Genomic DNA, 14,397 nt, shown 5'->3' on the forward strand with positions numbered 1-14,397 from the left:
ACCCTTCGCTGTCCGATTTTCCGGACTTCTTGCTGTGGCCGCAGGTCCGAAACGACATTAATCAAAGCTACCACTGCCGCCGTTGGGTTACCTCGCCGCCGCAGTAAACGCTAGGCCTAGCTGCTTCAACGTTCGCTATTAAGCTTCTTGCCATTTGGCGCCGTGTTTTACATTGTAAGAACTCGCCGCTGTAAGCAATGGCACCGACTCCGTCTTTGTGGTCCTCTCGATTGTCTTCGAAGCTCGGAAAGTACGGCGCGTTGCATAATACTGGTTCCCGAAAGTCAGCTTAGCCTCAATACAGAAATAATACGTGGTGAAACACACGCAAAAGTATTGCGGCGAAGCATAACAAACGTAGGAAGGGACAATTGTCACGGGACAGAGTCATCATCATCACCAACCTATTTTACGTCCACTGCAGGACGAATACCTCTCCCGTTGATCTCCAATTACCTCTGTGGAGTGCCAACCGATTCCAACTTGCGCTTGCGAATTTCTTAATTTCATCACCCCACCTACTCTTTCGCAGTCATCGACGGCATTTCCCTTCTCTTGGCACTCATTCTGTAACCCTAATAGTACACCGGTTATCTAACCTACGCATTACATGACCTGCCCAGCTCCATTTCTATCTCTTAATGTCAATTATAACATCGGCTATGCCCGTTTTCTCTGAACCACACGTACCGCTCTCTTCCTGTCTCGTTAACGTTACGCCTATCATTCTTCGTTCCATCGCTCTTTGTTTAGGACTTTTAAGTAGTGGTCATGGCACATTCAGAATACGGGGGGTAACATAAACCGCGTGAAGGGCAACCTACACACGGTGTATATCCATGGCCTCGGCGACATGACGAAAAGAAGAAAAGGACGCCTAGTCGGGTAAATTCTCGCTTGAGTTCACCAACACCAAAACGTCGGCACTGCCCCGTAGCCTCCCCCCCCCCCGCCTCCTGTCAGCGCCACTCCCGCGGGTCAAGCTCCCCCAGCACCTATCATCCCAGCTGCCCAGCACCACGGCAGCCGTCTCACCCTTTTGTTTCCCCCCCCTTCCCGTCTGTGAAGTGTCTCCCCACCTTCCGCACTCTCCGCTCCTCTTCTTTACAAAAAAGCCTTTAAAAGCTGCACAACGCCACCCCCGAAGAACAACCTCTGAAGAAGGAGCCGAATGGGCTCCGAAACGTCTGGCTAACAAAATTTAGTTATTTGGTCTGGAAGTCCTAATCAATTTCCCAACCAGACAGGCAATTCTGTTGAAATGTTTAGATTCATCGCTCTTTGTGCGGTCCTTAATTTGTTTTCAAGCTTCTTTGTCAGTCTCCATGTTTCTGCCCCATATGTTAGCACCCGTAGAATGCACTGATTGTACACCTTTCTGTTTAGTGATAATGTTAAGTTTCTAGTTAGGATCTCAGTATGTCTGCCGTAGGTGATCCAACCCAATTTTATTGTTCTGTGAATTTCCTTCTCATGATCAGGGTCCCCTGTGAGTAATTGTATCTGTTCCTTAATTATATACACGTCCACCCGCCATCTCCTGTCACAGTACAAGCACCGATATGCCTAATAAATGTGCTGGTAGGCCTTTTCGAATGTGCCTGTGAGTATTTGAGCCCTTCACAGCAGTAAAAGACATGCATTCATTTTTTTGAACTGCCCGATTTTACGGTCGTTTCTGCGGCCCCTATGGAGTCCGAAAAATCGGACGTTGACTGTACAACTCATGAAAAGGATGCTTCAAAGAGTCCATGGGCGAATGCATGGTGGAAGGAGGACGAGAACACAAAGGACCTACGCATTGGGGAATGAACGCGAAAGGAAAGGAAGCGTGCCGCTGCTTCTTTGAAGGAGCTTGAGCTCAAAAAGGAAAGTGTTGGCTGATGCCGACGTGCAGATGTCCCTCATCCAAACCAAAATAAACTATTTAAAGCAGTGAAACGCAACACTGAGGTGGGTGTGCACGGGCTGGGAGTATGTCGGGACAGTTGAGGCTGACACACCAGCCGTTGAGAAAGAATCTCACCGGTGACAAAGTTCGGGCCTCATACCTATGAGCTGGCTATCATTTGATAAAAATAGCTCATATCCCCTTTGGTGACGGCGTCCACACTTATGGACGTGACCTACTTTTGCCATTTCTGTGCAAAAGTAGCAAGGAATAGATCACAAACATTAAGCTTAGGGCAAATTGAACATTGTGATAACCTTCATTACTTCCATTTTGCTTCAGAGTGATATGTATCGTTACAGAGTACCGCTTTGGTGGAGGCACTATACCATGTTTTATGTGATGCTTGATGTAGAGCATGTCGTTAGCAACCTTGAAATATAATTTTTTTTCTTTCTTGAAATGCTTGCGGCCAATGTGCGTGTAATTCGAGCGGGGGATTTAATATTTTGTTATGAAGAAACGTAGCATGACTGACTTTACAATATTCAAATATTTAGTTACTCTAATTATGTGACTCATCATAAAATGCTCAATCACTCATTCTACTACCTTGTTTTGCTTTCAGTGGAGTTTCAAGCACCACCTATGTTTCACACATGTATCGACAGTTTATCATAATATGCGACGGAAGGATATGTTCGAAAACATTTGTTTCTGCAAGCATCTCCTTTTTATCCGTATTTGAGAATGTTTGACTCGATTTGCAATGAGTTTTACCATTTCTTTCAAATATATTTTATTCCCTGTGCATTTTACTAACACCTCCCTTCTTATTTCTTTTTGAATAAAATAAATGTTACTCCTTACTATTCAAAGTGGGTTAAGTCGTTTTTTTTAATTTTTTAGCATGCTTACTAGAGAGGGACAGCATCGGGCGACATGGTGTCATCCTGTCTTGACGTAAAACAAAATTCTGTATCACTCAGAGAATTTTGCAATGGCACGACTCAGGGAAAACCTGGAAAACTCAGGGAATTCGGAAATGTCAACTTGATAGACACCCTGAAGATATATGGTAACCTTTGTTGGGATTAAGAGTCATAAGCCAACGTTCACACCAAGACTGCATGTTGTTAAGTTTGTGTTGTAAGGTGCTTTCGTCAATAGCATTAGTTTCTCGGACGTAAATCATGCAGTAAGCGGCGAATATCTGGATCTTGCAAGCTACGCATAGGGGTAAATCAGTAATATAAATTTAAGAAAGAAGACCAAGAACTTATACCTGAGGGACACCAAAGTTACAGGGAAAACAATGGATAGTTTGTCATTTATGGATTTATCAGCATATTTTTTAGTTCCTAGAACCCACGTCCTCCTTGAAGGTTTGCATGCTAAGAAAGTTTACATGCCTGAATGCCAGAAGAAGCACAAGTCTATATTTAATGATTGTATGGAAAGTATTTGTCTGGCAACTCTTACACATAGAAACTGCATCATTGAGCACGTTGATGGCTGCCTCAATGACAGGATGCGAGAGCTCGACTATATTAATGCTAAATTAATGCGCGAAGTTTGAACTCAGCCCATTGCAGCAGTTGGGGGGGCTCTTCTGCATTACAGAAATTGCCCTTATACTTTAAGTAATCGAGGCAGTACACACAAAGCATGCCTGTGTCAGTGCGTACAGGCTGCTTTAATTGAGAACAACTAAGTATGGCGCGAAGCATGTGCCTTGTCTCAGTGTGATACTGTTATTTAGCATGCGCAATGGTGCAGTGTGTGTGAGAATGCTTTCTTGTATTTCATATCTTTTTCTGAACAAGCTATAATGAATGTCAGTGCTGTGTGTTGTAATTATTGCTAGTGAATCTTTTGTTTCTTGCACTTTACAACTAGCTCTGACGATCATGTGCAATGTTACACTGAAGTACACTGGCCCAGTCTAGCTTATTCTGCATGCAGAAGTTGTAGTACATATTTGCTGTAAGCACCTGTGCAAATACAGGTATTGAGGCCAAAGAACGCTGCATGGGGTGGCAGAACACTGGAAGTGTGCCGTTAAGGGTGAGGGTTTAAATGAAGGTTCCCACAGGAGACAGCATAATGTGTGAATGTGTTACAACACATACATCATTTGATAGCTCCAGAACATTCGCTTTATCCTCTATGCAGCCTAAAACCGATTAAGTGAAGATGGTGACACAGCACTTGTTGATGCAGGGATGTGGCACTCCTGGGCACTTGTGACAGTGGATGTCGGGAGATGGCTGACCGTCTGGGCTGGAAGGTGAGTTGCCTCATGCAGCTTATGACTGGCACATTCATGGATATGAAAGAGCAGAATACCACCAGTTCTGGCCTCTTTACTCTTTATGTTAAGCAAATTAGTCATTGCTTTTCTAATATGCCTATACGCGGAATTCTTAAAAAACGTTTGCTGAAGGCATAGCCCTAATTCAGTAGTGTTCCGTGTTCGTTAGGGACATGTGGAGATAATAATATTGTTTGAAAGGGAAAGGTCAATGCACAAACGTATATACAGTCGGTTCGAACCTCGTTCATACGTTCCTGTTAGATATGTTTTCCCGGCGCCAACATTCGCAATCGAGTTCGCAAAAATGACCCAGTAGAATTGTACTCGTGTTGAGCGTTTGATACGTTCTCCGAAGACACAATTTTTCGGCACCAACGTTCGGTAAATCGCAAAACTGCGATAGTATGATACTTTTTCTGGCTGCTAGATCCCATGTAAACAAGAAAATGCGCGGGGCACGCGCTATCGAGAACAGTATATAGCTGCCCGCCGCGGCAGCTTCACCGCAATACTCACCCGCCTGTCTCACGTGAAAACGCTGGGGCGCACTTTGTTACTCATTTCAGGTACCAGCAAATCTTCTCTGAGCATGCGGCATCTACAGCTATCACCGCAAATCCTATTACGATGAGCAAAACGAGAACAAGGTGAAAACGGGAGCCAACGTTTTGACAAGTGGACAAGTAAGCTTTTTCAAGGCGACATATGCTTTCCTCGGAAAAGCTTCAGAGGAAAGCGATGTCGCCTTGAAAAACACAAGTCAACTTGTCGAAACATTGGCTGCTGCTTTCACCTTGTTCTCGCTGGGTGCAGCGGTCATGCGGGAGAAAAATGTTGTTATCGGAACCACACCTGCAGAAATTGTAAGAAAAAAGGGCATTTGCAAGCCGTTTGCAAAAGAGGAGCGAAAGCTGTCAGATATGTTGACACCGCGGACGACGAATCTGAAGACTTGAATTGTCAAACGGTGTTCTACTCGCGCAAAAGTTCAAGGGGCTACAGCGTCGACCTAAACATTGAAGGGAAGACTGTTTCGCTGATAATTGACACCGGTGCAGTGGTCACGATCGTACCAGAGCAGTTGTATAAGCAGTATTTCCCGCATGTCAGATGTGTGGAATCAAAGGTGTCGTTGCGCACTTACACAGGAGAAAAGCTAAAGGTACTTGGAACAGCAAACGTTTTAGTCAAACCAGGCCAGGCAGGATACCGTAAAGGATACCCAACAATAGACCATATTCACACTGTCAATCAGGTGATAGAGAAATGTGCGGAATATAACTAACCCTTGTATATAGCTTTCGTTGATTACGAGAAAGCGTTTGATTCAGTCGAAACCTCAGCAGTCATGGAGGCATTGCAGAATCAGGGTGTAGACGAGCCGCATTTAAAAATACTGAAAGATATCTATAGCGGCTCCACCGTAGTCCTCCACCCAGCCACCGTAGTCCTCCATAAAGAAAGCAACAAAATCCCAATAAAGAAAGGCGTCAGGCAGGGAGATACGATCTCTCCAATGCAATTCACAGCGTGTTTACAGCAGGTATTCAGAGACCTGGATTGGGGAGAATTGGGGATAAGAGTTAATGGAGAATACCTTAGTAACTTGCGATTCGCTGATGATATTGCCTTGCTTAGTAACTCATGGGACCAACTGCAATACATGCTCACTGGCCTGGAGAGGCAAAGCCGAAGGGTGGGTCTGAAAATTAATCTGCAGAAAACTAAAGTAATGTTTAACAGTCTCGGAAGAGAACAGCAGTTTACGATAGGTAGTGATGAGTGGTGAGGGAATGGAAGTGGTGTGGAAGTGGTGAGGGAATACATCTACTTAGGACAGGTAGTGACTGCGGACCCGGATCATGTGACTGAAATAATCAGAAGAATAAGAATGGGCTGGGGTGCGTTTGGCAGGCATTCTCAGATCATGAACAGCAGGTTGCCATTACCCCTCAAGAGAAAAGCTTATAACAGCTGTGTCTTACCAGTACTCACGTACGGGGCAGAAACCTGGAGACTTACGAAAAGGGTTCTACTTAAATTGAGGACGACGCAACGAGCTATGCAAAGAAGAATGATAGGTGTAACGTTAAGAGATAAGAAATGAGCAGATTGGGTGAGGGAACAAACGCGTGTTAATGATATCTTAGTTGAAATCAAGAAAAAGAAATGGGCATGGGCAGGACACGTAATGAGGAGGGAAGATAACCGATGGTCATTAAGAGTTACAGAATGGATTCCAAGGGAAGGGAAGCGTAGCAGAGGGCGGCAGAAAGTTTGCAGGGACAACATGGCCACAATTAGTACATGACCGGGGTAGTTGGAGAAGTATGGGAGAGGCCTTTGCCCTGCAGTGGGCGTAACCAGGCTGATGATGATAATGATGATGACAAGGTCACGGTTAATCCTGTTCTGAAAACAGACCATTACCCTTTGCCATTGCCGGAAGGTTTGTACTCCATGCTCGCGGGAGGCAAAATCTTTTGCGTCCTGGATCTATCGCAAGCCTATCAACTAGTGCCGCTTGCTGAGGAAAGCAAAGTGCTGCTAACGGTGAACACTCATCTCGGATTATTTCAGTATCAGCGCCTTCCATTCGGTATCTCTAGCGCACCCGCTATTTTTTAGTCTTTAATGGACGAAGTCTCAAAAGGAATTCCAAAAGTGGGTTGCTATATCGACGTAGGCGACGTCATCGTCGTAGGCGACAACGTAGACGACTGTCAAGAAACCGTGGAAAAGGTGCTTCAACGACTGTCACAGCACCATATTACCCTAAAACAACAGAAGTGTGAATTTTTCAAACGATTTGTTGTTTATCTGGGACACAAAGTGACATCAAATGGCATTTTTCCAACCGCAACAAAGATAAAGGCAATCACGGAAGCACCTCACCCAAGCAACGTAACTGAACTGCGAGCCTTCTTGGGCTTGCTGAATTTCTATGCCAAATTCATCAAAGATTTAGCTACAGTAGCTGCACCAATGTATGACTTGCTCAAAAAGGACACGACTTGGGTATGGACGGACGCATGCTCAAGATCATTCGCGGAGGCCAAGCAGCGCCTCATCGACAGTCAAGTTTTTACTTTTTATGACGTGAAAAAGCCAATCGGGTTAAGCTGCGATGCGTCGGCCTACGGTCTTGGGGCCGTAATTTTTCACGTCATGCCCGATGGCTCAGAAACACCCATCGCATTTGCCTCCAGAACATTAGGTGCAGCGGAGCGCAACTATGCGCAAGGCGAGAAGGAAGCCCTGGCCCTAATTTTTTGTCTAAGCAGGTTTCATAGATACTTATACAGGCGCAAATGCATGCTGTATACAGACCACCAACCGCTGTTAGGGATCTTGGCATCGGATAAACCAGTTCCTTCTTTGGCCGCAGCAGGGCCGGTATTTGTAGCGATGCCTTTTCCGATTCTATGCCTTTTCAGGCTTTTCGCGCTTGGCCACTGGTCAGAGCGACGGTCTGCCCACATTATCAACGCGATCAGGGGGCCGTGTATGGTGGATGATAAGAATAGCATAGAATAAGGCATCGCTACAAAATAGCGGCCCAGGATTCAGCGTTGGGCTATGACCTTAGCAGCTTATCAGTACACACGGCGCTACAGAAACGGCAAAAACATGGAAGTTGCCGTTGCACTTTCAAGGCTTCCACTTTTGGTCAAGCATAAAGATCACACTGAAGAATGTCTTGCAGTGTTTGAGGCAACGCCTCTCATTGCGAGCCAAGTTGCTGCTGCGACTAAAAGGGACCGCTTTCTTTTCAAAGTCATGCAGTTCACCTTATCTGGCTGGCCCGCGCAGTACGATGATAAATTTCAGCCCTTTTACGTTCGTCGAAACGAACTATCGTACGAGCAAGGCTGTGTCACGTGGGGCCAGCGAGTGATCATTCCGGACGAACTTAAAGAAGCAGTATTAACACTGCTGCATGAAGAGCACCCTGGAATGCAAAGAATGAAAATGCTTGCTAGGTCGTTTGTTTGATGGCCATCGGTTGACAAGAACATTGAAGACACTGTCCGTCGATGTACAGTGTGCCAAACGACCATGCCTGCGACGGCACCAGGACCATTGCATCCATGGACTTATCCAACCCGTGTTTAGCAGAGAGTCCATGTCGATTTCGCCATGAAGGATGGTTCCAACTTGTTCCTTCTAGTAGACTCTTACTCAAAGTGGATAGAAGCAAAATTCCTCCGCACTACAACGACGTCATAAACAATCGACTGTCTCAAGGAGATATTTGCAGCGTATGGCTACCCGGAGGAACTGATCAGCGACAACGGACCTCAGTTTACTGCGCAGGAGTTCGCCAATTTCACCTCTTCTCACGGGATTCGGCACACACGTACGCCACCGTACCATGCTTCATCGAACGGGGCAGCAGAAAGGCTAGTTCAAACGACAAAAGCCACTCTACTCAAGCAAGTGCTCCACAATAACCTAACAGGTCAAAACAGAACTCTGCATCAACGACTTAACGACTTCTTGCTTGCTTATAGGAACACCCCGAATTCCGTAACAGGAAGAACGCCGGCTGTGCTGTTCCTGAAACGACAACCTCGAGTGAAGCTTTCACTCCTAAAGCCAAGTTTTGTGCAGGATATGCGCAGCCGTCAAGACAGAGACACCACCCATCGCAACGAGGGCCGAGGAAGGGACCCGCAGATGGAAGCCGGTGACACAGTTCTCGTCAAGACTACGAGAGGGGAAACCCTGTCATGGGAGGAAGCTGTCGTAGTGCAACGCGTAAGCGACTCTACTTTTGTAGTCAAAGTCGGTGACCATTTTCGGTTTGTGCATATCGACCACTTGAGACCCAGCTGGATTACGGGACCAAAGACTTCATTCCGTCCGAACGTCGCAAAAGAAGCGCATCCTGAGTACACTCCAAGTGCCCGTATTCAACGAGATTTTCTATCAACACCCTCCGAAGAAAATCCCCCTGCTGACTCCATGATTGGTGGACCTACTGCGGACCAGCTTGAGGATGTTCGTTTAGATGACTCCACTTCAACTAAGGAACCGGCATCGCAGCCTGAGGCAAGACACTCAGCAGCGCAGCCTGCAAGTATCACCCCATCAACCATGGCATCACCTGAACAGGTCCATCTGCGAAGAAGTAATCGCACAAGGCGTCCTCCTGATCGCTATCAAGCCTCCAATTATGAGCGCGGAAAGAAACCCGTGTAGCTTTAATTAAGGAGGAAGGAATGTTCTGTATCGGCCAGGCGGTATGATAAGATTGTACCGTGAATGACGTGTGCCTGACCGGCATGCAGCGTTATCTATAAAAGTACGCTGCTGCCTTGAATAAAGGGCTTTTTGCGTTGCTGCCACCGAAGCGTCTGTCTGCTGCTTAGAACTGAACAGTAAAGTTACTGGGCAAGTAAATAACGGGGTGATTTGTGGGAAAACCAAGCATTAAGAAACCCTTGATAAACATTGAAGGACCACGGGTGAAAATGACGCTCCACATGTGTACACATACTTGATTTCTTGGGTAAGTTCACATAATAGTTTGCTGTATAGCAGCCCGCACAGAACGTGCACTCGACAGCTGTCAGCCCTGCTGTTTTCCTTATTGAATCACACGTGAACGGCCAGCAGATGGCACCGAAGCCAAAACAAAAATAAGAGCTTAGCGCTGGAATGATGTATAAACATGGCAGCCATGGCTTAATGCCATCATCCCAGCGCCGACGTTGCCTAAAAACGCAGCTTTCGAGATTGCCCACATATCTTAGTAACAGCAATGAGCTTTGAGTTTTCTAAACCAGCATTCCCAATTTTGTCAGTGTTGACGTGGTCCTCGGGACTCGGAAGTCCTTAAGACAAAAATAGCCCAAATATAGCCATGTAGCCAACTCGGAATTTTCAACGCCAACCCGTATAAAAAGTAGCCCGATTTAGCTATTAATAGCCCAATCTGGCAACCCTGGTGTCATTCCGGAAATTTATTCTAAGGGGATACACTTTTCAAACTCATCGGCTACAATGTTTAAATTGCAATAAGTGCTGTAAATAATTCAAAAAATAATTAATTTTTTTTTTTTTTAAATGCGAGGATAAATGCCTCAGGGCATACAAGGGTATGTGATGGGGGTGAATAAGGATGATTAAATGAATGAAAAAAGATTTGCTGACTTAATGAAGTCCAAGAGGGACCGATAATGCGGTCCCTGCGTCCAAGCAGTGTAATGGCTCAGATTATGCGGCGAGAGTCCCGCTGCTGCGAGGTGCCGGAGCCTCGTCGGTTTGAGTGCAGGGCAAACCCACAGCAGGTGGTGGATGTCGGCTTCAACATTTCTCGACTTGCAGAGTGGACACTCAGGACGAGGATATAGCGGGCGAAAGTGCGGCCACTTCCTAGTCACGGCAGGAGTGAGGGCTACCCCGACCCGGATCCTCCGAAGCGCAACCTCCTCTGCACGGGTAAGACCGCGGGGGAGGTTTACCGCACACGGAGGTATGAGAGCACGTGTGCGGCGCCGGAGGTGCTCCTTTCTTGTTAAAAGGAGGGTGGCATCATCTAGGTGAAAGAGTTGAGGCAGTGACGATGGAGAGGTCGCTAGACGGGTCGCAGAATCCGCACGGCTTTGGAAGCTTAGAAGGTCGCGTGGGATCCACTCGACAGATATTGGCTGCGGGATGCGTGCCGCCAGAAGATGGATCTCTTGGCATATGTCAGGGCTGCGACTGACGCGTCGCAGAAGCCGCGTCGCCTGGAGGGCATCAGTGCGGATGACGATGCGGGCCGTGGGGACCATGGGAAAGGCGGCTACAGAGCACAACGCTTCTCGGATAGCAAGGAGCTCAGCACAAAAGGAGGAAGGAGGTTCTTGGACTTGAAACCGGGTCGTCTTATTAAGGGCAGGTGCGCATGGGCAATAAATTGCAGTGGTTGTTTCACAGCCCTTAATGCTTGCATCCACGTAAAGGACGATGGAGCCAAGCGGCAGGTGGGCATCTTGAGCTACAATTCGGTCACGAAGCGACGCCGCCGCGTGAGTTGATGTCGGGCGATGTATATCGGTTGGCTTGTTATCACTCAGTTGTACAAAACTCCAGGGAGGAAAAACTGGCGATGGTGGTGGTAGAAGCGAGTTCGAGAAAGCGTAAGCCGTGAGAGCACACGGTGCGTGTGAAAGGCTGGTCTTAAGCTTGCGAGCATCACGTCGCTGCTGCACCAGCTCATCTAGTGTGTTGAGCTGTGCATTTTCTTGGAGAGCCACGATCGGGGTGATGCGGGGAAGGCAAGTGATGACCCTCATTGCCTCGCGATTAACAGCCTCAAGGCGATCCCATTGTGCCCTCGTCAAATGCTGGAATTGGGCTTGATAAATAAGGCGTGGTTGCACTACCGCCTTCACCAATTGTCGCGCAACATATGAGCGGGCGCCGCCCATTTTAGGAGCAATGCGCCTAATCAGACCCAACGTCTGAATTGCCTGCTTTTTAGCGCTGGAGAGCCAAGCAGTTCCGGTTCCCGACTCGTGTACCATCAGACCCAGAATTTTTATAGTTGAACATTGTTGAAGAGGGGTTCCGGACAGATGAAGACGAATGGGTGTTCCAGAGAGTTTACGCCGGCCCCAGCGATTGGCGACTGACATGTAAGCAGATTTGCTGACGGAAAGCCTAAGGCCGACCGAAGAGGCGTAAGTCGCCGTGATATCTAAAGCTGATTGAAGGGCAGCGGCTTGTGTCTGCAGGTCCTGATGAGTGCTCCATACCGTGATGTCATCAGCGTACAACAAGAACTTTATGTCGGGTACATCGTGCAAGCGCCATGCAAGCGGAATGAAAGCAATATTGAATAACGTAGGTGACAATACAGATCCCTGGGGTACGCCACGAAGAGGGACAAATGAGCCGACGGCGTTACCACTGAGGCGAATCGCAAAATGTCGGTCTTCAAGGAAAGATTTCACAAAATTCCATACTCTAGGGGGAAAATGCAGCATGTCAATTGAAGCCAAGATGGCAGCATGACTGATGTTATCGTACGCCTTTTCGACGTCCATAGCGAGGACAGTACGGACACTGTGGCTACGAGTTGACGATAAAACCGAGGATGCCAAGACAGCCAGCCCATCTTCAGTACCTATGGATGGACGGAAGCCAATTTGAGCAGGGTGGTAGAAACCGTGGTGCTCTAGCCACCACGACATTCGTGTGGCTAGCATTTTCTCAGCAAGCTTGCACAACGTTGACGTTAGGGAAATGGGTCGGAAGTTGCCAAGGTCAGTCGGCGGCTTGCTTGGTTTCGGAATCGGGATCACAATAGCTGACTTCCAGCCTGGAGGGACAACGCCATCTAGCCATACCTTGTTAATGGTGTCGAGGAGTTGAGGCAGCACAGCGGAACTCAGGTTCTTGTAGGCCTCATAAGTTATAGAGTCTGGACCTGGTGCTGTCTTGCGACTGGTACCATCTATCGCTGCAAGCAACTCAGGCATGGTGAAAGAGCTTGCAATCCCCTCGGAGTCTGCTGTAGATGGTAACCTGTCGATATGTGTCGGAATGCCTGCCAAGGGAGCACCATTGGCTGTGTGAGGCAACACGTCGTACTGCGGGAAAAACTTCCGGGCTGCTTCTCTGGCGAAATCATCCGGCGACAAGCCAGCAGCAAAGCAGGCTGTGGCTGCCGCGTCTGGACGGCGGCCACCGTGTTCCATGGCACGGAAGGTTCGCCAGAGAGAAGCATTCGATGCCTTGGATGAAAAACGCTCACACCACGTATGCCAGTGCCTCCGCGAGAAGTCGCGTTCATATCTGCGGGCCTTAGCAGTAAGGAAATTCAGTCTTGTACGTGCTTGTGCAGAAGTGGGGTCTCGGGATGCTGCCAGCTCAGCTTGTCTGCGAGCAGCCCACAAGTTGAGCAGGCCGATATCCGGTGCCGGTCGATCGACGTCTACCCAGCTGATGGTTGTAGCTTCATTGAGCGCGCTTTGTATGCGGTCAACAAGTAGTGGTGACGAGTCCACAGAGGTATCTTGGAGAACGGTGCGAAATTTGTCCCAGTTGACCACAGAACACTTGCGGCGCAATCGGCGGGCCTGCGACGGATGAAGGCCGATGATGATAGGGTGATGGTCACTACCCCAGCAGTCGGGCTCCAGGTGCCAAGTGGGAGAGCCGGGACCCGACCACCATGTAAGATCCGGTGCGTATGTTGTACGTCGAGCTTGAGGCACAGCTCGCGTTGCTGAATCGGGATGGTTCAGTAGTACAAACAACGCATCCGCGAAGGCGTCCCGCACACGCCTACCTCGAGGGCTAGAAGTAGGGTACCCCCAATCTGGGTGAGGGGCGTTGAAATCACCACCAACTAAAATAGGACACGCTGGGTATTGGCGACGGACATTCACCAACCAGCCCAGATTAATTCTTGAAGAAGAGCCACCGGCTGGTCTTATGTAGTATGACACTACCACAACAGTTGCCTTGGGTAACTTCACAGCTACTGCCACTACCTCCTGATATGAGTTACACCAGTTTTCAAGAGAAAGGGAGACCTGAGGATAGCGCGTATCCACATACACTGCCGCCTTTCCTGGAGGGGCAGCTGTGTGCACGCGATGGTCACTCATCGAAAGAGACACGTATCCACTGAAGCCCGGAATGGCAGGCAAGGCGTTGGTCTCCTGTAGTAACAGGGCCCACACCTGCAACTTGTTCATACGTAGACGGGATTTAAGCTCCCCCACTTTCGTGGAGAGCCCTCTACAGTTCCATTGAAGCACGCCACAAACACCTGTGCCCGCCATTTTGATTACGAGTCCAGACGTTGCAAAATCACAGATGTCAGGTTGGATAACTGGCTGACCATGAACCGCAAAAGGGATGTTGTAGAGTTATCCGGCAACGGAGCTGAAGATCTGGTAGACTCTGCGACCGATACAGCGGGGCGTGACAGAGACGATGATGCAGCGGAATCGATACTTGTAGTGGTGTGAGATTCCACTGCACGTCGCCGACGCGCAAGTAGTTCACGGTGTTGTCGGAGCTTGGATACCTCCGCTAAAAGGCGGGCAATTTGATTGTCAACTGCTGCCATATCATCACGCGGATGTTCCGGCCCGCACTGCTTCTGTATAACCAGCGGGCGACGGCGGTCTTTGCGAACTTTGTCACTGTAAGTCTGTTGGGAATGGGGTGCAGGCGGGTCGGG

At 48.2% G+C, this 14,397-nt stretch overlaps 1 protein-coding gene across 2 annotated transcripts in view; it reads left to right on the plus strand.

Annotated features, from left to right (window-relative positions):
* The window catches only part of Sirt2 (Sirtuin 2), a 299,336-nt gene that overhangs the window by 248,749 nt on the left and 36,190 nt on the right, over window positions 1–14,397 (plus strand). For both annotated transcript variants that reach the window (XM_055073194.2, XM_055073193.2), the window contains one exon: window positions 4,115–4,181. In XM_055073194.2, coding sequence (XP_054929169.1) covers window positions 4,115–4,181 — 67 coding nt within the window. The remainder of the gene's footprint in view (window positions 1–4,114; window positions 4,182–14,397) is intronic.

This window comes from Dermacentor andersoni, chromosome 7 (genome assembly GCF_023375885.2).
Source record: "Dermacentor andersoni chromosome 7, qqDerAnde1_hic_scaffold, whole genome shotgun sequence".
Taxonomy (NCBI): Eukaryota; Metazoa; Arthropoda; class Arachnida; order Ixodida; family Ixodidae; genus Dermacentor; species Dermacentor andersoni.